This window comes from Alligator mississippiensis, chromosome 9 (genome assembly GCF_030867095.1).
Source record: "Alligator mississippiensis isolate rAllMis1 chromosome 9, rAllMis1, whole genome shotgun sequence".
Lineage (NCBI taxonomy): Eukaryota > Metazoa > Chordata > Crocodylia > Alligatoridae > Alligator > Alligator mississippiensis.
Window position 1 is genome coordinate 24,958,993 of NC_081832.1, and position 26,317 is coordinate 24,985,309.

General features: G+C 45.4%; 1 protein-coding gene and 1 long non-coding RNA gene across 4 annotated transcripts in view; one reads left to right on the plus strand and one right to left on the minus strand.

Annotated features, from left to right (window-relative positions):
• The window catches only part of LOC132252434 (uncharacterized), a 31,088-nt gene extending 19,258 nt beyond the window's left edge, over positions 1–11,830 (plus strand). For both annotated transcript variants that reach the window (XR_009464349.1, XR_009464348.1), the window contains one exon: positions 10,288–11,830. This is a non-coding gene — a long non-coding RNA (uncharacterized LOC132252434). The remainder of the gene's footprint in view (positions 1–10,287) is intronic.
• The window catches only part of RALY (RALY heterogeneous nuclear ribonucleoprotein), a 423,518-nt gene continuing 407,463 nt past the window's right edge, over positions 10,263–26,317 (minus strand). The window contains exons 7-10 of one of the 2 annotated variants that reach the window (XM_059733246.1): positions 25,703–25,816; positions 23,230–23,375; positions 12,456–12,504; positions 10,263–12,204 (exon numbers count right to left, since the gene is read on the minus strand). In XM_059733246.1, the coding sequence (XP_059589229.1) occupies positions 12,460–12,504; positions 23,230–23,375; positions 25,703–25,816 (305 nt within the window). In that variant the 3' untranslated portion in view covers positions 10,263–12,204; positions 12,456–12,459. Of the gene's footprint in view, positions 12,505–23,229; positions 23,376–25,702; positions 25,817–26,317 lie in introns of both variants that reach the window. The other variant, XM_014609492.3, reaches the window with a different exon arrangement.

Consider the following 26,317-nt stretch of genomic DNA (forward strand, 5'->3'; position numbering starts at 1 on the left):
GCCTAAAAGCTTGCAAAGAACTTTTTTCCAACTATTTAGTTGGTCTAATAAAAGATATCACATCTACACAAAGAACCTTGTGTGTGGGAGACTACAAATACTGCAGAGCAGTATGGATTAGCAGCTCTGTCTCATTCTGGAAACACTTTAATAAAATTCAATTTTTGTGGGCCTGAAGCAGAAAGTAGAATACTAAAATCAGGATCACAACCAAAGTAGTTTTCCAATTTCTGAGATGGACATTGGATGTATGTTCAATGTGAGCTGCTCAATTTACAGCAGTTGCTTTCCTGCTAATTTTTCACATACTGAATTAAATGTTCTCTCAGAGGAAATGCAGAGAGAACAGATGGACATAATAGCCACATGACAGGCTGTTAGTAAAGAGAGAGGGATAAATCACAGGAAAGTGAAAAGAAGACTGAGCATGCAGAAGGTAGTCAAAAAGAAGGTCAATACCCAAATGTATTTATCGAAAAGCTAATTATTAGGGATGCACTGATAAAGATTTTTGGGGCCAATGCCGATTTTTATGGAGGCATATCGGCTGACACCAATCCAATTTCCGATATGCAGCCCAGCAACTTGAAGAGCAGTGTCCAGCTGGTAAGTCTGTTGTGGTGGAAGGGGAGGGGGAAGGATAGGGGTGGTGAGGGAGTGGGACTGGGGCAGCGGCTGCCCAGCTGGCGCAGAGTGGGGCATGGGATGGAGCCAGGACTGGTTGGGGGGGGGGGCGGGGAGGGGGAGGTGGCTTCTGCTGCTGTGCACACCCTAGGAGGGTATGGGGGGCATATGCTCTCAGATCTGCATGGGGCGAGGCAGGCTGCCACTGCAGGCTGGGGCTGTGCCGGGCTCTTCCTAGTGGAGGCTGGCCTGGGTTGCGCTTGGGGCAGGCAGTGGCAGTGCTGGGAGTAGGGCTATGGGGTGGGGGGCCTGCAGCCACCCCAAAATTCACTGTGGTCCCCCCCAGCCCTCTCTCCCAGCGCTGCCACCACCCACCACGAGCACAGATGCCCCACTCCCTTCCGCACCGTGGGGACCTTGATCTGCCCCCCCACACCCCTTTCCTCCCCCAATCCCTTCTATCACGACAGACCTACCAGCTGCATGTAGCTCTCCATGCTGCCAGGCTGTGCTCCTCACTGCTTATGTGCTGCGTTGCAGCTGCACGCATGCACGGGGCACTTATCAACCACATTATCAGCCACATCAGGCCGATTTCTGATACAGTCAATTTTATTTATATCAGTGCCAATCCGATATTGGACCAATGTATTGGTGCACCTCTACTAATTATTGATTGTATTTTTGAGTCATGAGCATTGACAGGAGGTCAGGAATCTTAATATGGACTGAAACAAACTAAGTCAATGTATGCATTGCTGCTCTCTATAATCTATAGCCTGGTACAGAAAGAGGGCTTTAAAAAGTATTACAGCAGAGGGTTGTAGGTAGAGTTCTGCACTACCACCTCTATAGGAGAAATGGGTACAAACCTCTTTAAGCCCTGTTCTTTCAGTGCTGTAAGTACTGTGGCACCAGCAGGCTGATTCCTCACAGGGAAGGAACACTTGGCTCCATTCTTTGACTAACAAGGAGTAGTGTTCACCTAGCTTCTGTAAACTCTAAACTAAACCAACAAAAAAGATGAAGAAGGGTTGGTTGTGACCAACCAACACACTTTAAAACACTGTTGGCTTTGTCAACACTAGATACTAAGAAGGTTTCTAAAGCATGTTCATTAAACATATTAGCTGAGGCATTTGTCACATTCACCTCATTTTTCCAGCCTAGGTGAGTCAAAAGGACATTCTTTGTCTTCTCTCTCTCAACCACCAAAACTAATTGTGAAGGGGCGTTAAGGAGAAGGCAAGTCCATGGGGGAAATGTGCTCACATGCCTAGATAAAAAAAAGATGCTAGGAAATGTGTCTCCACTTTTTGAATTCAGTACCATGGAGTGCTTCCTCCTATCGTTTATTCCAGTTTTAAACTCCATACAGTAGTACTAACCCTAAATGTTCAAAAGCCTGAATGAGGCCCTGAAAATCAGGAAGTATCAGGCAGAACTGCTCACCATTGAGGCTTCCACCCAGGTCCAGGTTTGGTGATGTTGGGACTTCGGGTTGCAAATTCCTTTCAGTAATGGCTAGGTTGGGGGGTGCCTGCAGTGTGAGTGGTGCCTCCTGGTGGTGTCTTTCAGGGAAGAGGGAAGGAAGCTAAAGGAGGAGGCTGGTGAGGCTCTGAAGCATCCTCCACCATGTGGAGTTCATTGATTCAGTGCTGTAGGAGACCTCCAGGACTATGAAGGAAGAACTGGCAGATGCAGGCCTAGAGAAGGAAGAGGACATGGACTCCCAGGATGGTGGAAGCTGGAAGCTTGTGACCTCTGGCAGCAAGCAGAAATCTTCCCTTCCATCTGCAGAAATTAATCTGGAGAACAGATATGTAGCCTTGGCAACAGAGAGGGAGGGCACATTCCATTGGTGGAGGAAGACAAGCCAGGCCTCAACCAAGATGGGAAGGATCCACCACCAAGAAGAAGTGATGGGTGGTGGTGGTTGGAGATTCCCTTCTGCAGGGGACAGAGGAAGCCATCTGCTGACCTGACCTGTTGTCCCGGGAAGTCTGCTGCTTGCCCAGAGCCCAGATCTGAAATGTCACAGAGGGATTACCAAGTTTTGTCTGGCCCTCTGACTACTACTCTATGCTGCTTATCCATGTTGGCATCAATTATACTGTCAGGGGAGACCCTAAGCAGATCAAAAGTGACTATAGGGCTCTGGGTGTAAGGGTGAAGGGGTCTGGGGCTCAGGTCATGTTCTGTTTGATCTTTCCGGTCAAAGGAAAGGGCCTGGGCAGGAACAGGTGCATCCTGTGGATCACTACTTGGCTGTGCATGTTGTGTTGCCAGCAGGGATTAGACTTCTTTGACTATGGGATGTTGTTCCATGGAGAAGAATTGCTGGGAAGAGATGGGATCCACCTAACAAAGAGAGGGAAGAGCATCTTCATAGACAGGCTTGCTAATGTAGTGAGAAGGGCTTTAAACTAAGTTGGCTAGGGGATGGAGACCAAAGCCCTGAGATAAGTGAGGAAACAGGAGACCTGGAGGAAAAGCAAGCAGGAGGGGGCAACAGGGAAGTGTTCTCATACTTCCTGAGAAATCAGGGCAATTGACTAGTTACCTCAGGTGCCTGTACACAAATGCACAGACCCTGGGAAACAAGCAGGAAGAATTGGAAGTCCTTGTACATTCACGGAAGTATGATATGATTGGAATAACAGAGACTTGGTGGGAGCTCACATAACTGGAGCACTGTCATGGATGGGTACTAACTGTTCCAGAAGGACAGGCGGGGAAGAAGAGGAGGAGGAGTTGCACTTTATGTAAAAGAGCTGTATGATTGCTCAGAGCTGCAGTATGAAACTGTTGAAAGTCTCTGGGTTAAGGTTAGAAGGGAGAGCAACAAGGGTGATGTATTGGGTGTCTGCTATAGACTACCAGACTAGGAGGAAATAGTGAATGAGGCTTTCTTGAAACAGCTAGTGAAAGTTTCCCAATCACAGGCCCTGGTTCTCATGGTTCTTCAATCACCCTGACATCTGCTGGGACAGCAATGCAGGAGTGTGCAGGTAATCTAGGAAGTTTTTGGAGACTGCTGGGGACAGCTTGTTGGTGCAAGTGCTGGGGCAGCCAACTAGAAGCCATGCTTTTCTTGACCTGCTGCTCACAAACAGGGAAGAATTGGTGGGGATCATAGTGGTGAATCGCAACTTGGGCAGCAGTGACCACAAGATGATTGAGTTCAGGATCCTGAGGAGAGGAAAGGAAGGATGGAGAGCAGCAGAGTAAGGATCCTGGGCACTGGAAAAACAGACTTCAACTTGTTCAGGGAACTCATGGGCAGGATCCTCTGGGAAGCCAGTCTGAGGGGGAGAGGAGTCTAGGAGAGCTGGCTGTACTTTAAAGAAGTCTTACTGAGGGTGCAGGAACAAACCATCCCAATGCACAGAAAGACTAGCACATATGGTTGAAAACCAGCTTTGCTTAACAGGGAACTCTTCAGTAAACTAAGTCACAAAAAGGAAGCTTATAAGAAATGGAAACTTAAACAAATAAATAGGAAGGAATATAAGAGCATCGCTTGGGCGCTCAGGGATGAAGTCAGGAAGGCCAAAGTGCAATTGGAGTTGCAGCTAGCAAGGGATGTGAAAGGTAACAAAAAGGGTTTCTACAAGTATGTCAGTAACAAGAGGAAGATGAGGGAAAGTGTGGGTCCCTTACTGAATGGAGAGGCAACCTTGTGACAGAGGATGCAGAAAAGGCTGAAGTGCTCAATGCTTTTTTGCCTCAATCTTCACAGGCAAGGTCAGCTCCCAGACTACTGCACTAGACAGCACAGTTGGGGGAGGAGGTGTGCAGTCAACAGTGGCAAAAGAACAGGTTAGGGACTATATAGAAAAGCTGGATATATACAAGTCCATGGGGCCAGGTGGGATGCACCCAAGGGTGCTGAGGGAGTTGGCTGATAATATTGCAGAGCCACTGGCCATCATCTTTGAAAACTCATGGTGCTCAGGAGAGGTCCTGGATGATTGGAAAAGGACAAACACAGTGCCCATATTAAAGGGAAAAAGGAGGATCCAGGGATCTACAGACTAGTCAGCCTCACTTCAGTTCTTGGAAAAATCATGAAGCAGATCCCCAAGGAATCTATTCCTAAGCACTTGGAGGAGAAGAAGGTGATTAGGAGCTGTCAGCATGGATTCACCAAGCACAAGTTATGCCTGACCAACCTGATTGCCTTCTATGAGGAGGTGATTGGCTCTGTGGATGTTGGAAGACTAGTGGATGTGATGTACCTTAATTTTAGCAAAGCTTTTGATACAGCCTCCCACAACATTCTTGCAAGCAAGCTAAGGAAGTATGGGTTGGATGAATGGACTGTAAGATGGACAGAAAACTGGCTGGAGCATTGGGCTCAGACAGTAGTAATCAATGGCTTGATGTCTAGTTGGCAGCCAGTATTAAGCAGAGTGCCTCAGAGGTCAGTCCTGGAGCCGGTTTTGTTCAATGTCTTCATCAATGACCTGGAAGAAGGCATAGAGTGCATTTTCGGCAAGTTGGCAGATGACACCAAGCTGCGGGGAATAGTAGATATGCTGGAGGGCAGGGCTAGGATTGACAGTGACTTAGACAAATTGGAGGATTGGACCAAAAGAAATCGCATGAGGTTGAACAAGGACAAGTGCAAAGTCCTGCACTTAGGACAGAACAATCCCATGCACCAGTACAGATTGTGGGTTGACTGGCTGGGAAGCAGCTCTGCAGAAAAGGACCTGGGAGTTATAGTGGACAATAAGCTCAATGTGAGCCAACAGCATGCCTTTGTTGCAACTATAGGGCAATCAAAGCTTTGTTGCGTGCCTTTGGGCCCGACTACATAAAGGATGTGGACAAATTGGAGAGAGTCCAGTGGAGGGCAACAAAAATGGTGAGGGATCTGGGGGACATGACTTATGAGGAGAGGCTGAGGGAACTGGACTTGTTTAGTTTAGATAAGAGGATACTTAGGGGATTTGATAGCAGCTTTTGACTACCTGAAGTGGGGTTTGAAAGAGGATGGAGCTAGATCAGGGATGACAATTATTTTGGGCACAGGGCCGCTTATTGAGTTTTGGCAAGCCATTGAGGGCTGCATGACAGGCAGCCCAGAGCAGATTAATTTTAATTTTCAAATTGTTTAGGGGCCCCACAGGCCAGATAGAATGGCTTGGTGGGCCGCATCTGGCCTGTGGGCTGCATTTTGCCCACCCCTGAGCTAGACTGTTCTCAGTGGTAGCAGATAACAGAACAAGGAGCTATGGTCTCAAGTTGCAGAAAGGTAAGTTTAGGTTAGATATTAGGAAAAAAATTCTCACTAGGAGGATAGTAAAACACTGGAATGGGCTACCCAAAGAGGTGGTGGAATCTCTATCCTTGGAGGTTTTTAAGACCTGGCTAGACAAACCTTTGGCTGGTTCTGCTTGGAGCAGGAGGTTGGATTAGATGACTTCCTGAGGTCCTTTACAACCCTAATTTTCTATGATTCCATAATTCAAAGTATGTTATGGATCATGAGGGTTTTTGTTTTAAATATATAATAAATATTTGCCTATCTGCACTTACCTGCTGAGTTCTGAGGCTCTAGTTTGTACTTTAGTCATACCTTCAAGCATTTTTCTGGAAGCCGAAGGGCAGAAACTGACTTTGTAAAGAAATGAAAGTTGAGATTCTTACCTAATCACATGCTTGCTGCAGCTTTAAAAGAAACACCAACTATCAAAAGGCTCAGTACAGCACAATCCCGATACAATGGACTCTACCAAACCTGCTTGATTTATTCTGATATAAGTGACTGAAGAATCAGGCCCAAAATTTATGCGCATAAGTAGTCATTGTGCATTATTAAATGCCCCGTCTTGTTCTGTTCCATTGCATAGCTCTTATTAGGTTCCACTGTCCACCCAGTTGCCATAGCACTAGTTACAAAGGCATCCAGAGTGCAGGTACCTTGAAAGAAAAGAAACCTGGAGTGTGTATTTATTTAGGCCTTGTGAAGCTTTTCTTAATGAGATGGTGATTGTGATGGACTGTCTGGTAGGGGTGTGTGAAGTGGGCCCTATTTGATTCAGATTCGGCCCGAATCAGGGAGAGTGATTCGACTCGTTGATTCAGATCACTGTCCCTGATTTGATTCAGCTGAATCCGAATCTAAAAATTTGATGCTAATTTGGAGAATCAGTGATTCGGCCATAGACACAGCATTAAATGTTTTTCCTATATACCTCGAGGTACCAGGAGTAGCTTGTGAATGCTGTGATGCTAGGGTGCACGGAGCATCCCACAGGAGTGCCGGGGGCCCCCCGCTTGCTCAGTGGCAAATGCAGAAGTGGAACAGAAGTACTTCCAGTCCACTTCCAGGTTCAACAGGGAGCATGCTGGGGGTCCACACTTCCCTGTCTCAGCGATTGGCTGTGGGAGGACCCTGAGTCCCCCCCGCCCCCCCAAACCAGCAGGCACCAGTTGCCAAGCCAGGGACATGCAGGGGGCACCCCCCTGCATGCTCCCCGGTGGACCTGGAAGTGGACCAGAAGTGCTGCCAAGCATGCTGGGGAGCCCCCCATGCTTCTGTGGGACACTCCGTGCATCCCAGCATCGCAGCGTTCACAAACTGTGCCTGGTACCTAGAGGTAAGTAGAAAAAACAATTAAAGCTGTCTCTATGTCTCAATCTCTGAATCTTTCCGAATCTCTCCAAATTGATTTGGAGGGTTCCAATTCGATTCAAAGAGATTAAAGGGTCCTCTGATTCGATTCAGATTCGGAGATTTGGCCACTGAATTGGGCTGTATCTCCACTGAATTGAATCAGGGAACGAAGCTTCACACAGCCCTACTGTCTGGTCGGTCATCAAAGGGTAAAACATGTGGCTGAGACTCTTTCAAGCAAAGCAAAACATCAGCCTTTTTGCCACATTACATCCATCTCTACTGTGGCTTGCTGAACACTTGGGTCCCGCTTTGCTACTAAGATATCTCCAGTTTTAATCACTGCTTTTTTTCCAGGCTGTGTCCTGGTAATCTGCTTTGCCTATGTAGAAACAAAGTATATCTCCAGAAGTACATTCTACTTTGCCTTGCAGGGGCGCACAGGACCTCCATTCATTTCAATAGGCAGAGATGGATCCTCTGTTGCCCAGGAAGAATTAAGCTCTTAAAGACATCTGCTTAGTTTGAATTTCACTCCCTTCTGATCAGTTAAGACATCTTAGCAGAACTTATGACCAGAGCAGGGAGACATCTGCAGGAGTGATGAACACATCTATCTAAAAGCCAGCACTGACTTAAGTAACAAGGTCTTTCTCTATAAACAGTGTATTAGTTAGAGAATGTGTCCAGGTCATGCAAGACTTGAACCCACATCTCCTTTGTCCTAAGTACTATACTATGGGGCAATCAAAGCTGCAAGCTCTCTCCCTCCTTTTCCCTTGGAGCTGGACAAGACCCTTCCTTCATGCCAGAGGGTCTTTTTCACTCGCATGAACTTTCTGTCCATGATCCTCCATTTCCTTCCTCCCCCCATGCATAGCCAGGAACCGTTCCTTCCCTGACCCCATACTCTATGCTTTGCCCTTAACCCACCCCAGCATATCCCCCTAATCTGCTGTCAAAGACAGAATACTAGGATAGACAGACAAGGAGTACAAAATTTTGAGTAGTGATTTTGGTTGCTTCTGGAAGTTGGTCACTTAACTTCCTGACTAGATGTGTATCTTTGTAGTATTTCAATATCTAAACTCTTGTTCTCCTAAATGTTTAAACTCAGGAAACCATGAGCAAAATATAAAAATGATGCAATCCTTGCTTTTCTAATGATATTATCATCATTGAGGAACTGAAATGCACACAGAAAAGACAGGCTCTTGTGTTGCTTGGATTATAACCAGTAGCCTAGATATTGGGGCTGTGCAAGGCTTCAGACCATGCTTCAGATCTGGAGAAGCTTCAGACGCTGAAGTGTCTGAAGCAGCATGTCCAGATCAAAGCACTGGCTTCTTTAGGCTTTCCGAAGTGGTTCAGAACTTCCAAACTGTTTCGGAAAAGCTTCAGAGCAACCTTGGAGATCTGGCCATAGGGTATAGTTGGGGAATCAATGAAATATCTATAACTTTGTTGTTTTTTGTCTGATTTGGATGAAACCTGAAGGGGTGGTAGCCTCTGCTGAGAGCATAAAGCCTGCCAAGTTTCAAGAAGATCGGTGCAGGGGTTCAGGGGGAACTGCACCCTAAATTCTTGAAAGCGAAACTCATGTCATGTGTATGTTACACCACAGGGGGTGAAAACTGCAGGGGTGGTAGCAGTGACAAGTTAATTAGCAAGGATTAACACCTACAAAACCACAGACTAAGGAGAGGAAATAATCAATACAGACAATCAACTGCCCCAAGACAGACAGTCAGTTGCACAAGCACCCATGTCACGAGTTTTTCCTGTCAGCAGCTAGAGGTGCAGGGCCCCAGAACCCCCCTGCACCGATCTTCTTGAAAGCTGGCAGGCTTTGTGGCCGCAGCAGGGGCTAGCAGGGCTGCAGCTTTCACCCTGCTGCACCTTAACACACACAGTCACCCATGTCACGAGTTATGCTTGTCTGCAGCTTGAGGTGCAGTTCCCCCCAAATCCCTGCACCTATCTCCTTGAAAATTGGCAGGCTTCGTGGCCTCATCAGGGGCTACCACCCCTACAGTTTTCACCCCCCTGTGGTGTAACACATACACATGACATGAGTTTTACTTTCAAGAATTTGGGGTGCAGTTCCCCCTGAATCCCTGCACCGATCTTCTTGAAACATCATGCTCTCAGCAGAGGCTACCATCCCTGCAAGTTTCATCCCAATCAGACAAAAAAACAACAAAATTATAGATATTTAATTGATTCCCCAATATACCCTATGGCTGGATCTCCAAGCCAAATTGAAGCGGGAACCCAGTCCAGAGCTCCGGATTGGATCGCTGGCATCCGAAGTGGTCGGATCCAAAACTGGATGGAATAACTGCTGGGTTGCATGCCTAATAAATATACAGTTGCTGGATCCATTGGGCCCCCTAGTGTTGTATAGTGTAACTACAAAGACTTGTCTGACTAGGAAATTAAAAATTCAAAGGTCACTTGCCAGTCTTTACAGACTGGACTCTACTGCATTTTGTATGCTTTGTCCTGTTCTGTGAAGAGCCTGAAAATAATCAGTGTTGGCCATCTCAGAATTCCTTTGGGGAAAGCAAGTTGTCTGTTGGTGTGGAGTCAGCATGTTTTGCTCTGGTGAGGAGGGAATGGGGGATGTGGCCAGAGAGCACTGTGCTTAGGCTTTATTTGTGACCACTGTAGATTGGTGTATGTTGGAACAGCTGTTTGGCTCTTCCAATCTCTTGGGGCTGGGGCGGGTACATTTGTGCCTTGAGATTCAGGGAGGTCCAGATGGCTTGGGGATAGGACCTTTCAGCTCTGTTGCATCAATGGATCTTCACATAGAATAGAAAATAGGCTTATGGATGAAACATGCTTATATCCTGCTTAAATCCACAACGGTTTTATGCAACCCAATAGAATGCCTTGTTCCAACTAACATGCACCTTACTGGCAAAGATGAAACTGTGAAGGGAAAAAAATTGAGAAACACTGGTTGGTGATCCTGAAAGGGTGAGAGAAAACACCAGAGTCTGAGTAGATTTCCCTCTTTTATTTTACAGGATTTTTATGTACAAGGCTACCTTCCTCCAAAACCTCAGCATCATGATCAGTTCATAGCAAAAACTGCAGCTCATCTCTCAAAGCCTAGAAAAAAACTCTACAACAGCTCAGTACAACACAATGTACAAACTGTACAGGAACTAAAGAGGGGAAGGAAGGAAGAAAGGACAGAAGGATGGAAGGAAAGCTGAAAGGAAGACAAAAAAAGAAAATAAGAAAAAGAAAAGAACAGCTGCCCCCTTTATCTCTTCTGAATTATTTTCAACTAAGAAATGCAAGTCAAATGTTGTGCTTCAAGAGTCATGATCACTACAAAATGGGTTCTTTTGAAGGGGGAAACACTTGCCCTTGACTTGCTTTCCCTTTCCCCTTAACACCCCCATGTAAAAACTGTATAAGAAGTCAGGTTTTGAGTGTTGCAGTAGAAACCAGGAGGCCTGCCGGACACTGGTCTAGCAGATCTCTATGATTCTGTTGGTTTCATCCTTCTGTTTTGGAGCTTTATCAGGGAGAAGGCTTGGGCAGTTCTCTGGGGGCAAAGCACCAGATACATATGAAAGGGTGTCCAGTTTGAGTGGTTGAGATTCTTGGCTCCACCAGCCTCGGAAACTAGAAACTAGGAACAAGCCCATGAAAGAGGGAAGCTGTGAAATCACAATAGCTGGACATGCGAGAGGTCTGCTTAGACCTTGTATTACAGAATGTTTCCCTTGAGAAAACTGCACTATGTCTGCTGCTATCTTTTGTTCTTAGGGTTGTGAGTAGGTCAAGAGTAGTTTGAATGTGGAGATCGGGTAGGGACAGAATATTCCAGTTTCCTCATGCCCAGCACTCTTGGCACTAATCTTTACAAATCTTTTACATATAGGTGAGTTACAGCATCACTTGGACCCATCACAATACACTGCGATGTTGGATGCAGCCTTTGGTATAAGGAACAATTTCCTCCTTCCCCCACTCCCTGACATGACCAAGGAAAACCAGAGTGAGGCTGAAGCAAGGGGACATGTGTGAACATTTTTCTATAGAGTATGGAGTTGTCCACTGAACACGGTATAGGTGTTGTGGTAGAGAGTAAGAGTTTGATCACATCCCTGAACTGTTTGACTTGTTGGTCCAGTAAAGGCTTTCACATTACCCACCTCACAAAGACTGTTTGCTTGCCTCGTCTTTTTTAATCTATAGTCAGTCACATGTCTAGGAGACCAGATGTCTAGGATACCTGAAGATTGAAGGTGCTTTGTTTCTCTTGCTCAAAATCACTTGTTCTTCTGTACATGGCTTCCTTTCTGTCTCTTTTCATGCAGTTTCTAAGAGCCCAGCACACAGCAAGGGGCACGCTACACATTCCCTTACACATGGAAGTGACTGTGCACCCAAGGTGACTGTGACAGGATGAAAACCAAACAAGGAATGGGGAGCTCCTTGCATGCCCCATTCATGAACGTGACCATAAGTTTGAAACCATAGATTGTTCAGAGCAGGAGAGTCTTTTCCCACAGTTAATAAACATGCTGGTCCTGTGTATCACAGGAGCAAACATCTTTGCTCTCTTATTTTTCTTTCTCCCACCCCTAAGAAAAGCTCTAAAATGTCCCTGATTTGTTTGTCAATGCAGCCTCTGTCAGCATCTTGGCCAGTGAGGATCATGGTGTGTGTGGGGTTTGTCTGCTATCCGTGCTGGCAGTAGGGCTCTGAATCCATTGGCGAGGGGAGTGGGGATCCATTTGGATGACTGGTTTTCTTTGTCTTTGCTTTACAGGTGGGTTGAAGATGTCAGTCTGTTTCTCCTTTTGAATGTCAGGCAGAGATGACAGCAGCACTGCATTTTATGCTCATCTGGCTCAACATACCATTACAGGGTTTAGCCTCATCCTTCCCTCACACCACTGCTCACTCCTGTTCTGAATAGGCTACTAGGAGAGAGGAAGGAAAGAAAAAGTGTCACTTTCCTTGAACCTCAAGCAGGTGGCTTAGGAGATGGTACTAAGGGTAAACCCAAGGCCCAGCTGAAAAGTCAGGTGTAGTGTTGGGAAAATTCACAAGGCTTGTAGAAAAGAGCCTCTCCCAGAGCAGTTAAAAGCATGTAGAACCTGGGAACTTTTGCACAGAATCCATCAGGCAACTGTTTGGGACTTGAGTGGCATGTGAGCTGTGCTAGTTGTACCTGGTTACTGTAGGCTGGCATCCTCGACATCTGTGTAGTGACTGTTCTCCTGGAGGGGAAAAGAAACAAACAAGCAAAAAATCAATATTTCCTTCTCTTGAGCTGCTGCAACATGATGAGTTCAAAGATCTGCTTGAATACTGGTGTAGGGAAGAGCTGTTCTAGTGAGTTCAGTTACATTGATATCTAATGCCATGCTGTTCAGGATCAGCAAGAGTTAGGGTTCTTAGCATGGACAGTCATGAAAGAAAGCCAGAAGCAAACAGGGACAAACAAAGGCCAAATTTTATAAGGGCTTCCACAGCTAAAACTCCCATTGACTTTTCAGCTGGAGTTTGTCTGAGCAAAGGGCTATGAGAGAACCAAATAAAGACCTCAGAGTTGGTCTAAACATATTTGCATTTTAGAGACTTGGCCTGGGTTCCTCTTTCAACCTTTATGTCTCTCCATTGAAGTCAACAGAGATGCATTAGAAGTGGTCTTGGCTCATTCTGTACACTAATGATGCTGTATCAATAAATAACAGGATTCTTTATTCACGTGGATCACAGAGCTCTGCCTTAAAAGCAGACATGCTTTGAAGTATACATTATACACTCAACATTTTCCTGAAGAAAGAATTTGGAAGTGATGTCACTTCACTGAGACCAGACTGGCCAAGAAAACCTCCTACTTTTCCATAATATATAATGTAGCATTAAATCCATTCAGCTTCTCACCCCAACAACAGGGCAGCATTCCAGCAAAGCCCTAGTGCTCATTATCTGTGCATTTTCTCAGCTGCCTGGGAAAGGATGGGGCTTGCTAAATATCAGACCAAAAATGTTCTTGCAATATTGTTGTTTCCTTCAGCAATACACAGGCTATAGTTGTCCTGCTTGCTGAGGCCTAAAAGCTCATCAGTAACATGCATCATATTTGCCACAATGTTTGGGACCTATTGCCATGTCCAGAAGAGTGTGGACATTTAGTTTCCCGGGGACAACTAGTAGCAGCACACTTCGATTCGTTGATTCGGATCACTGTCCCAATTCAATTTGGCTGAATCCGAATCTGAAGATTTGATGTTGATTCAGAGAACCAGCAATTTGGCCATAGATACAGTGTTAAATGTTTTTTTCTACATACCTCAAGGTACCAGGTGCAGCTCATGAATGCTAAGATGGTAGGATGGATGGAGAGTCCCACAAGAGCGTGGTGGGGCCCCCTGCATGTTCGGCAGTGGCCCCAATAGTGGACCGGAGGTACTGGACGTGGGATGCTCCATCTACCCTGGCATCTCAGCATTCAGAAACTGCCTGGTACCTTGAGGCATGTAGAAAATACATATAAAGCTGTGTCTATGTCTGAATTGTTGAATCTCTCTGAATCTCTCCAAATCAATTCGGAGAGATGAAAGGGCCTCCTGATTCAATTTGTATTCAGAGAGTCAGTTGCCGAATCGAGCCAAATCTGCACTGAATCAAATCAGCGATTGAAGCTTCGCACAGCCCTTCAAATTAGATACTTTATCCCAGGAGGATGATTCAAATGAAGAGTCAGGCACCTACTGGCCCTCTATGTTCAGTGGACAAAACTAGACACCTAAGTGCTGAACAGAGAAGTTCCTAGACTAACTTAATTGGAAATGCCAGGCACAATGATGGTAGGGTATCTCCTGGGAGGGGAGGGGTTTAGAGTCACTTGTGATTTCCAGTCCCGGATGCCAAGATTGTTTATGCATTTTTCATTAGACAATTCTTGGTTAAAAGACAGCAATAACCCTGGCAGCAGTGAGCAGAATCCTAGTCCCCCCCCTCCCCTTCCCAGAGAGTGCAAGATTCATGGGGCTAGAAGGAAAGCAAGCAAGATGGCATCTGTTTCTGTAGTCCAACCTACAACATACAACAGCAAGATAGCATCTGTTTCTGTAGTCCAACCTATTTGGTGGCCCAGCTTCAGCAAAAGGGGCAAAGGTTATTCAATAGTCTGGTGATTATGGTACTCTCCTGGGATGTTGGAGATGTGTGTTTGAACCCTTCCCTAGCTGAAGAGGATGAAGAACCCAGGTGTCTCTCTTCCTGGGCTTGTGCTGAAACCCTGGGAATATTGTGTGAAAGATTAGCATTACTTTACTCTTAAATGAAAGTGGCTGTAGACCTGTTCTGTGGGTGCCTAGTGAAGTTTAGGGGCTTCCCAACTGGACCGCAATGGAGCTCAGTTGGGTGGCAAGTCCCTAGCTGCTTGAATTTTTGTGGCTTCTGAACTGCTATTTGTGACTTTGCTGCATAAATTCTGCCTAAGACCCATTTAGGTGCTTACAAGAATGATTTCAATATGGTCTTCAGTGTTTAACCCAGAATGTTCATGTTACAGACACGTATATTTACATGCAGGCTATTCCCTTCTTAACTCTTCAGCAATCCATACTTTAACTGGCACTTGGGAATATCAAACGTAAGTGGAATACAGAGCAGACTTAGAACTGTCCAGGCAGGAAAAGATGAAGCTGACCTAGAGGTGATGTTTGAACACTGAGCACCCACAGGCTGTACTCAGATAAGTACTCCAGTTTTATCAGCATGATTTCAGCCCCCTGAAGAAATACATTTAAGCATAGTTGGAACCATTTAGTATAGCTATGTGAGCAAGCAGGCAGATGTGAGCTAAGAATATGTATGTGTGCATGTGTGCACACAGAAGCATGCACAGCCAGAAGGCAGAATTCTACTTCTGGTGTTCAGAGAGCTTTGAGATAGTCATGGGACTGGCAAAGGGCTGTGTTTTACCAGGATGTGATTAGCTACAGATAGCTATAAGCAGCGAAGTCTTTGCAGTGAACACTGCTGTGCAGAAAAAAAGAAATGTAACTTCTTGCTTTTACCCAGCAGCTCCAGGCAGGCCCTGAAGCAAAGACTGTAATGGGATCATCTTTACCATGCCTTTTTTTCAGCAGGACATTTTGCTGTGTTCTACACAAACTCTGGTACCAGCTCTTGATCCCTTACAGCACTTGGTGTGCAATCACACCAAGAAAGTGAGAGCTTTGGCATTTACAACTCAAGGATCCAGAGAGAGGTATGACAATTCATGGATCCCATCTCCTATGGGGAGATCTAGTCTCCATGCACATCTCCTTGTCCCTCTGCTTTACCTGTGGCAGGTTAGGGCCAGAGCCAACCTGTCCATGCCTGTGAAACCTGCCCACAGCCAAGGGGCCCCGTGCAGCCAACTGCTTGCCTCCCCTCCCCACCCCGCCAGCTTTGTTGGCCCTGGCCCATATTAATGCATGGGCAAACATGCCCAGGGCCCCCTTCCAACTCAGGGTCCTGGGATCCTCACCAGCAGTAAAGTGAAAGCTGCAGTTTTAAACTTGGTGTCCATTTTTGGCGCCAAGTTTAAAACTGCAGCCCTCACATTTGCTTCCTTGGCAGCTGGAAGCAGGGCTCCTCCACCAATGGGGCTGAGGGAGTGGGGGCAGGGCTGGCATGTTGCCTGAAGAGCCACACCATGCTGTGCCTGTGGGCCGGGTGGTGCCACGCCTGTGGGGAAGGGGGCTAAGCCAGACTGGGAGAGCCCTGCCTTACCTGGAAGGCAGTAAGGGCTGGGCTAGCTGGGCCAGAAGCACTGCACCATGCTGCGCCTTTGTGGGCTGTGGCATTACAGCCCCCCAAAATTCATGTTAGCTCCCCCCTCCAGCTGAGCTACCCCTTCCAGGGCCTCCGCCTGCTCACAGAGACATGGTGTAGCGCTCCCTGTTGGACCCAGCCCAGCCCAGCCCTCTACATCTGCAGCATTGCTCAGGATGGCCAAGCAAAAGTTCCCTGCACATGACTGGCTGCAGGGGGGTGGGGAGGGAGAGGGCGGATGGCTGCTTGTGTGTGGGGGGGGGAGGGGTCTGTGTAATATCTTTTATTAGACCAACTAAATAGTTAGAAACATTTTTCTTAGCAAGCTTTCGGGTTTAAAAACCCTTGGACAAGCTGGGGAAGCATCTGCAGTTGGTGTGTGTGCTCTTCCTGGATGGAATGAAATAGTAAAGAAGTCAGAGGCTGGGCTGCAGGCAAGAAAGTCAGTCAGTGAAAATGTAAATTGAGGAGTCAATGGGTGAGAGACAGGCTGGGGGGGGTGAGGGGAAGGGGGATGTAGCAGGTAAAAGTGGAGAGGTACCTGGGGAGTCAGATGTCAGGCAGGTTATAGCGTGTCATAAATCCAATGTCTATGCTTAGTCCAGGGATGTACTTGGTAGCCATGTTGGTCTGAGACAAGAAGAAACATAAAAATCTAGAACTCTTGGTTCCAAAATAATACCTTTTATTAAACCAAAGGGGAAATCACAAGAACATTGTCCTTTTCTGCAAGCTTTTGTGCTCAAAAGCCCTTCTTCAGGCTCTGGGAAAAGTATAGCTGGTAAAAAGTCCCCATAGATAGGAAATAAACTTCATTTTTGCACAGAGGGAGCTGGAGATAAAAAGCTGTCCCTTTGGGTCCGTGGGAGTGTCTTTGAGAGTTGTGCTGAGTTGCTCTTTGGTATGTAAATTAGTTTAAATTCCTTCCCTGGAGGTGTCAGATGGCAGGCAGGGAGGTAAAAAATATTTCTTGTTTTTCTGAAATGAAGTTTAAAATCCAAAATCAGCTAAAATTTGGCTGCTTCTGTGTTTCAGGGACGCACTTGGTAGTTGTGTTGGTCTGAGACCAGAAGAAATACAAAAATCTAGAACTCTTCGTTCCAAAATGATACCTTTTATTAAACCAACTGGGAAATCACAAGAAAAAGCTGGACCCAGAGAGACAGCTTTCCATCTGCAGCTTCCTCTGTGCAAAAATGTTTATTTCCAACCTATGGGGACTTTTTACCATTGATACTTTTCCCAGAGCCTGATGAAGGGGGTTTGTGCCCAAAAGCTTGCAGAAAAGTGCAGTTTTCTTATGATTTCCCAGTTGGTCTAATAAAAGGTATCATTTTGGAACCAAGAGTTTTAGATTTTTGTATTTCTTCTATGTTTAGTCCATGATTTTTTTTTTATCCAGAAGGTTGATGAAGTGAAGTTCATAGGCTTATCTGTGAAAAGTAATTTGTGAATTCCCTTTGAGGATTAATACTGAGACACTGGAGAGAAAGTGGTTTTCTTGTGAGAAATATACCCGTACAGGTAGTTGGGTATTCTTGTCTTTGATAGATTTCTGGTGTGCGTTCATTCTGGTGAGCAATTGTTGTTTGGTGTCTCCTACATATTTTCCATCAAGTCATTTGGTGCATTGGATGAGATATATTACATTTCTGGAGGTGCAGCTGTAAGATCCAGGAATTCTGATGGTTCTGTTGTAGGGTGTAGTAATTGTGGGGGTGGTGGAGATATGTTGGCAGGTTTTGTACTTCTTTTCATGGCATGGCCTGGATCCATTTGGTGTGTTTTGGGCCGTAGGAAGTTTGCTTCTAGTGATTAGGTTAGCAAGGTTCAAGGCTTGCTTGAAGACTAGGATGGGTGGATCTGGGAAAATCTCTTTAAGAACTGGGTCTCCTTCTAGTATGGGTTGCAGTTGTTTGAGGATTTCCCATATAGGTTTGAAGGAGGAGTGATATGTCATAATCAGCAGTGCGCAATTCGTAGGGGTTTTCCTTCTGCACTGCAGCAATTCTTCACGTGGTATCCAGGTGGCTCTTTCAGATGTGTATCTATCTCTCTAGAGGACTGTGTGAAAGTCTTTTTAAGATTTGTGAAGTGGCAATTCCGGGTGTTCTCTTCAGTACAAATTTGGTGGCATCTGAGGGCTTGGCTGTATATCACAGGTTTCTTGGTGTGTTTAGGGTGATTGTTAGTTCTGTGCAGATATGTATGCTGGTCTGCAGGTTTCTTCTATAACATGGTCTATATTTTACCATTCGGGATGCTGAACATTGTGTCTAAATAGGAGATGTTGGTGCTGGAGTGTTCAAGAAATTGTCGGATGGAGGGGTGATGATTGCTGAATTTCTGATGGAACTCAATCAGAGATTGCAGGTTTTCAGTCCAAATGATGAAGATGTCATCGATATATCTTAAGTATAGCAATGGTTTGACAGTGCAGTCTTTGAGGAATTCTTCTTCCAGGTGGCTTATAAAAAGGTTGGCATCCTGTGGGGCCATTTTGGTGCCTGTAGCTGTGCCCATTGTCTGGAGGAAGTGTTGGTTATTAAAAGTGAAATTGTTGTGTGTGAGGATGAAGCGTATTGGGTCAGTAATATCTTTGGGTCTGTACTTGGAGTTGTCATCTTGCTCTTGTAGATATGTAAGGCAGGCTTGGATGCCGTCCTGGTGTGGGATGTTTGTACATAAGCTGGCATCCACGGTGGCTAGGAGGGTGTTGCTGGGAAGCTGGTCTATGTTTTTAAGTTTTCATAGAAAGTCTGTAGCGTCTTGGACAAAACTCGCTCTTTGGGTAAACAAGCACCTTAAGGATTGATTCCATGAAACCCACTGACTCTCACCCACTGATTCTCTCACCCACTCAATTTACATTTTCACTGACTGGCTTGCATGCAGACCAGCCTCTGGCTTCTTTACTATTCATTCTATCCAGGAAGAGCACACAGCAACTGCAGATGTTTCCTCAGCTTGACCAAGGGTTTTTAAACCAGAAAGTTTGCTAGAAAAATGTTTCTAACTATTTAGTTGGTCTAATAAAAGGTATCAGATTTACCCAAAGAACCTTGTCTGCTGTGTGTGTGTGTACATTTGCCTGTAGCAGGGGGCAGGGAGAAGAGGTGGGCATGTGCCCCCGAGCCCAGGAGGGTCCACCCAGTGTTCCCTGCCAGTACTAGGAAGGGGAGGGGAAGGGGCCTCTCCCCCATGAAGCCCAGCTCCCATGGGGGAAGAGAGCCTTCAATTTTGTGCTTGCCCAGGGCTCCAGTACACCTTAATCTGCCTCTGCGCTCACCCCCCCCCCCCCCACCACTGCCACCAATGCCTTCTTCTTGTCAGGGCCCCAAAGCAAGGGGCCTCAAAAAATTGTGGGCCGGCCTTGGTTAGGGGACTATGCTTTGTGCCTGTGTGGCAGGGTTGCCTGTGTAGTTTTAGTAATAGGTTAACAAGGATTTGTTTGGGATGATTTGCCTAGGTATGACCCTGCCACAGGGGATTGGACTAAATGATCACCAGAGGTCTCTTCCAGCCCTTAACTGTTCACCCCCAGAGCATGTATAAAGATGCCCAAGAAAACTGTGATCATGTACCAAGGGGTGGAAGAACCAATACCTAACATCAATCTGAGGGGTAGATTTCTTTGTGTCATCAGGGGCTTTTGTTACTTGTATTCTATGATCAGCAGGAATCTTGACCTTCAGACTGAACTGACTAACAGAATTGGAAAAGCAGCTAAGAATTTTGGGCTATTACAGAAATGTGCATGGAATAACAGCAAATTATCAATTAAGGTGAAGATGTGAATCTACAAGCTGTTATCTGGGGGCTGGTGATCTCGTGAGGTCTCGTGAGGTCCCTTCCAAAGCCCCAATGATCTTGTGAGGTTCCTTCCAGCCCATAACATCTATGAATCCCTGCTTTATGGTTCAGAAATGCAGACTACATATGCTAGGCACATCAAGAGAGTGAACAGCTTCCACATAAGATGCCTGCATAAGATCCTGAAAATCAAGTGGGAAGACAAAATACCAAACACAGAGGTGCTGGAGCATGCAGGACTGACACACTTAGAAACTACTTTCAAGAAGAGGCAGTTGTGATGGCTTGGCAATGCCATGAGAATGGGAAGAGACCATATCTCCAAAAATATTTTGTATAGTGAGATTCAAGATGGCTCAAAAATGGGGTCACCCTTTATGGAGTTACCATGATATATGTAAAAATGATATGAAGTCATTCAAAATCAATGTAGAAAGCTGGGAGGAGTACACAGCATCCTATCTGATCTGGAAGGAACATCTGGTACTGGGTGAACCCAACTTGAACCTGCTTTGATCCAGAGGATGGAAGCAAAGTGAGAAAGACGAAAGTGGCACGCTGTAAATTTGGACTCCAACTCAGACAACACATGGATCTGTAACAAGCTTGTGCTGCTCTCGAATTGGGCACCTGACTAGACCTCTTATGTGTACACCATGATCCAGAGGAACGACAGTTGCCTACTCTGAAGAAACAACAACTTAGTGTAACAAGAACTTTGGCAGCAGGATTTGAATTTGTTCTGTATCAAATCAGGTAACTGGAACTTAGACTAGACATTAGGAAGAACTTCTTCACAGTTAGAGTGGCCAAGGTCTGGAATGGGCTCCCAAGGGAGGTGGTGCTCTCCCCTACCCTGGGGGTCTTCAAGAGGAGGTTAGATAGGCAACTAGCTGGGGTCATCTAAACCCAGCACTCTTTCCTGCCTATGCAGGGGGTCGGACTCTATGATCTATTGAGGTCCCTTCCGACCCTAACATCTATGAATCTATGAAACTCTACTGAACTTGTGATGTTCTTTGGGGGAGGAGGTAAAGCTTTATATGGGAGATGCAGCTCTGAATTCCCTGATGTCTCTGTGATTAGAAATGTCAGCCATAGGACTGTGTTAGCAAAGAGACAAATCCTGAGCAGGCCTGTTTGTTAACTTGGGGGAGGCACTTTCCAATTATGGCCCAGTGTTTTCCTTTGGTTTTTCATTCATATAGGCCCAGCCCTTCAAAGTATGTATGTGCTGAACTGCCCCTGGAAAAGGTTTGTAAATGAAAGGAAATCAGGCTTGTGGCCTGCCAATAATGATGAGGTTTTCTCCAAACAAATTCGTCTCCCGGGTTCAGAGCCTGTATAGCATGTTTTGACCCCATGGATAATTGCTTCAGAAAATTAAAGGCCACTAAAAGCAAAGGCTGAGAATGAAGATGGTGGATCAGTTACAGCTATAGTCAAAATTTCAAACAGAAAAGTGCATTCTGGACAAAAAAATGCCAACTGCAAAGCCTAGTGTGCACAATACTAAAAAGGACCAGCTTTCCAAGAGAATAAACATCAAATGAAAGATCATTCTTATTTGTAATAAGTATTTTACAGAAAGAAATGGAACCAGTGGATCTCTGTAGGGACTAACAGCTAAGCTAAAGGGAAATGAGTGCTATTCTAGAGTCCAGTCTACACAGTGTAAACAACAGTTGGGTGCTCAAGGTACATAGGCCAGATTCTGATTTCACTTCTGGGGTCAGATCCTCCTGCCATGGAACTGCTGAAGAAACTGTCCCCTTAACTCCCTTTCACATCACTGGAGCTATACCTGTTTTACAGTGATGTAATGAGATCAGAATTAGGGCCCCACATGCTCAAGATGCCAGGCTGAGGATCAACCAAACCTAGCTCTGCTTTGTTTTTAAAAGGAAGGGAAATTAGGTATCATGAGCTCACCCAAAATCTTCTAAGGGTCCAGCAACTGCAGTAATGGGTTTTCCAGGACTTGAACAGGGTGGAATAGAATCATACTTATGTACCTTAGATCTACTCCAATGCCTAATAGGTTGAAATACGGTCTGGCATGAATAGGACACAAGCAAAGCACATCAGCTGAACTAAAGAGCCTCAGACAATATTATGTAATCGTTATTACCATAGTGAAGAAGGCCCTAATCAGGTCAGGCCTCCTATCTGTACTGGCATTTTACAAAGACATAGGAAGATCTCATCCCTATCTTGCCAGAGCTGGCAGATTGAGGTATCCTTGGGCATATTTACACATGCCCCTACAGTGCGGTTGTTACTGCGCCTTTTGGAAGTACTAAATGATGGTGCATTTACAGCCTGTACTGAGCCATGCCAGCGACACATGGTTATTTTTAGCCCTTACGTCACTGTAGTGGCATGCTATACTGAGACAGCATGTCACTACAGCGAAGGAGCTGCAGATCACAGTTTGTGCCTGCCAATGCTATGTTGCACTGGCACATTGCTGTGGCAATGTAGTGTCACATGTAGATGTGCCCCCTGATATGTGTCCCAGTTACCACCTGTTTTGCTTGTGCCCAGTCAGTAAAGATGCAAAGGGGTAGAGTAAAGGGAAGATGAATCAACACATGAGGTAAGAATCCTATGGAAAAAATATGAGATCAGGTCAGCAAAGACTATTTCAGACACACAAGGATAGGACTTGCCTAAGTATCTGCTTGACCTTAAGCATGTGTTTATATGCTACTGAAGTCAACGGGAGTTCAGCATATACGGAAAGTTCAGTGCAAGCTTTAGTGCCTTTCTGAATCAGGTTGTACATGCTTCAGTGTTTTGCTGGATCAAGGCCCAAGCACTACTCTATATTATCTGCTATAAAATGGTGTCATTATTCCCCCAGAGGTGACTGGTCACATCTCAGTTGTTGGTGAAGCAAATGCTAATATAGACTTTGCGATCTGCTTTGGAAACTTGGTGTTTATCCAGATGAAAGGCACTCTGCAAATACAAGTCATTATTAAAGTGGTGCTAACATAATATCTCTCTGCCACGTTTCAGCCCATCTGAGAAACATTTGTTTTGGAGCAAAGCAACTTGTATTAACCATTGAGTAATTATTCTGGAAGCATTTATAAATGAAATGTCAAGGACTAGATTTGTTTCTTCAGCATCTCTATACAGCAGTTACCAAAAAGTTTTTTTCATAATGGATGGTGGTCTGGAAGAAGGGAATATAGCTGTGAAAAATCATAATATTAAAACCAGTGGTTTATACTTAAGACAGAAAAATCACTTTTCCCCTGGGGTTTTACTGAATTCCAGCAAAGCTGTGGTTGGTTGATTGACTCCCTGAGGTGGGAGAAGGCATATTGCCTATTGCCTTTTACCAGTTCATCTTCACAGTCATCTCGCGTGAGTCCTTCCTCTTCTCCCTCTTCCCCATTCAGTGGCTCCTCTGTGTTGATTTCTGTCTCTGATGCTGTGTCTTCCTGGGAGATCTCACTTTTGTTTCCATCTGCTTTCTTTCGTACCTCTGCAAGATCAAGAGCCAGGTCACCAAGATCAGGGAGAGGCAAAGAAAATGGAGGGAAAGGGACACTGTGATTTTTATTTAAATAGTCCAACAGGCCTCACCTGTGTCATCCCCAAAAGGAATTAGTAATTGGTCTGATTCTTTCCCTGTTCTGGGGCAGCTCCATTACTGACTCTGATGGAGCCAACTGATGATAACATGAAGACCTGAGACCCAGGCCCATTGCTTCCAATAGAGCCACGCCTAGCCTTTTTTGGTTTGAAAGGAAGAGAGAGTCAGGACCAGTGACTCCAGTGGAACCACTCCTAACCCATTGAGGTGTGAAGGGAAGAAAACCAGAACCTAGACATTTGCATTTTGTTACAGTGAATGCAATGCTGGTGAATGCTGATAACTGGCCAGTTCTGCAGTCATGAGTCCTCTGCTCAGATAACCTGTACAGCACCAGTGAAACTTTCTTCCTATAGTACAATGCCAATGTGTCTCCTTCCTGAGCCTCAGCAACCTCTTACAGAAGCAAGGATGAAGTCCTTTTTAGACCTTGGTGGTGAAGTGGGAGGATGTTTTTTTGCTCACTATGACACACACTGAGGGCCTGTTGTTCAGCTATCTACCTAGAGGGAAGTGCAAGTGTAAAAGGTCCCAGAGTAAAACAACTGCCAGTCACTACACTATCAGCTGGGGCTAGATTTGAACCAGGAAAATTACAGATGGCAGGATCCCTCAGGTAGTCACCTTCTCTGCTGTGAGCATTTTAAAACATTCTTCCCAGTTTTCCACGCTCCAATATCCATTTCTATGGGAATCAGAGCAGGAGAGATTACTCTGTTGAACTTCAGTGGCTCAAGCCATATCACCTGAGTTGCAGCAATTTTTGCTACACTAATACACAGTATAGATTCTGTTCCCATCTGTAGCAGAACAGGATTTCCCTGCATATATGCCTGCCAGGAAGAGGGCCCATCTGCCTTTTAGCCCCAACCCTGTATGGTTACAGCACTGAGCCAGCAACAGGGAGAGCTATGTTTAGGTTTAAGAAAGTGAATTTTCCCAGCCAAAAGCTCTAACCACTAGGATATAGGCTAGGCATTGCCTGGTCATGAATCCTACTCACTGGGTTATTGGACCAAAAGGTGGGAAGAATCTTTCTCATGAGGTATAAATGAGCCTAACTTCTAAAGTAAAAGATCACTGCCCTGTGCTGGGACCATCATGTCCTCTGAACAAGGACCATGATTTTTGCAGTCTCATGTATATGCTTAGTGCAGCACCTATCATATTTTCAAAGTCAGCAGGGCTATCTGCAATATGTCAGACTGAAATTGTGCATTAGCTTTTGCAGGACTGGGTCTAAATTGTTAGGAAAAGCAAGTGAGGCCTGTGAGTGCTCTGAAGCATATTGGTTCTGCCTCAAAAATAAGCCAACTCAGTACAGCCATGTCTAACTTACCAAGGTGTGGATGCCCAAATCTTTGCTAAACAACCAGGAGGGTTCAGCAGGCACTATATGCAAAAAACCTTAGGCATATTTAGTATGGACGTTGGGAAAGGTAACTTAGTGTTGCCAACGCTCACAGTTTTATCATGAGTCTTCTGGTATTTGGCGTACTATTCCAAAGTCTAATTCCAGGAATCACTAGTTATGCAATTGGGAGCTAGGTGCATCCACCCAGTTGCCTGCTGGTATTATCAGGTTCTTAAATGCTTTGAAAACATCTGGCCTTGAAGCCAGAAAGCACATTAAAAAGTATGCGTGTGTGTGCATTTAACAAAAATGTCATAGTTTTAAAGGCAATCTCATTATTTCATGGACTTGCCATATACTTTTGAAAGCCTGAGGATCAGCAACACTGAAGATTTCAAAATCAAGATGTTTCATGTTTTGTCATTTTTTGAAGATGGTCCAGTTTCGTGTGTGAGAAAAGCCTGGTGGTTCATTTTTTTTTCTGTTTCATAGTTTCGTAGTTGTTAGGGGCTCTTAAAATAGAACAACTTTGAAATGAATATGGATTGAGTTGTAACACACACAGTCCAATTCTGAAGCACAAAACCCCTAATGAGCTTATCTTTATTTTTATACCCAGCAAGAACTAAGTGCTACATAGATGCATGGTAAAAGCAGCATGGAAGGTTGCTCCCCCATGTTGCTCAATGGGACTTTTGTCTGATACCTTAAAGTAACAGCCAGTTCTAGAATACAGTCCCCAGATGCTTAAAGTGAGCCCTACAAGGTCTGTGTGACTGTTTTTGAGATTGACTTTTCTGTACCTGAACTCCTTGCCCTCCCTCAGGGCCATCAGCAAGGCATTTGTATGTAGCCCACTGACCTGTGGATGCTTTCTGTTCTTCAGCAATCTGCTCCAATCTGCCCAGGAGAGCATCAATGTTGGATTTGATCTGTGTCAGCTCAGTTTTGATTGTCTGCAGTTCACTGCATTTCACTTGGATTTGTGTGCATCAGAGAGAGACAGAGAGAGAGGGAGGGAGGGATAAGCCTTAGTCCAAACAAACATCTTACATATTAGGGACTGATTATATTCAATAATCTAGGAGTAATTGTGCTCACCATAAAACCTTTGATTGGGGAAGTGCTGTAGAAATGCGGGATAGGGACTGAGGAAATGTGGATAATCTGGATTTTTAATATGGAGTCAGTTCTGAAGAGACAGGATTGAAGAGTCAAGCACTGCTCATATAAGATTTCCTGGGAGATAGCTCAACAGTTTCCTTGCCTACTGAGAGGGTCACAGACTGCAAGCCCCATGAGGTTTCTGGGCTACAACTGGGCTGGATTATTGAGACGAGCCCATTTCCCCTTCACACCCCTGGAAGAACCCTCCAACATCTGGCCTTCCTCCCTGACATGATTCAATTTCTGCTGCCGCTTACTGACCAATCCCATTGTCCACGCAGTACAGATAGGGGAACGCTCAGGGAGATGG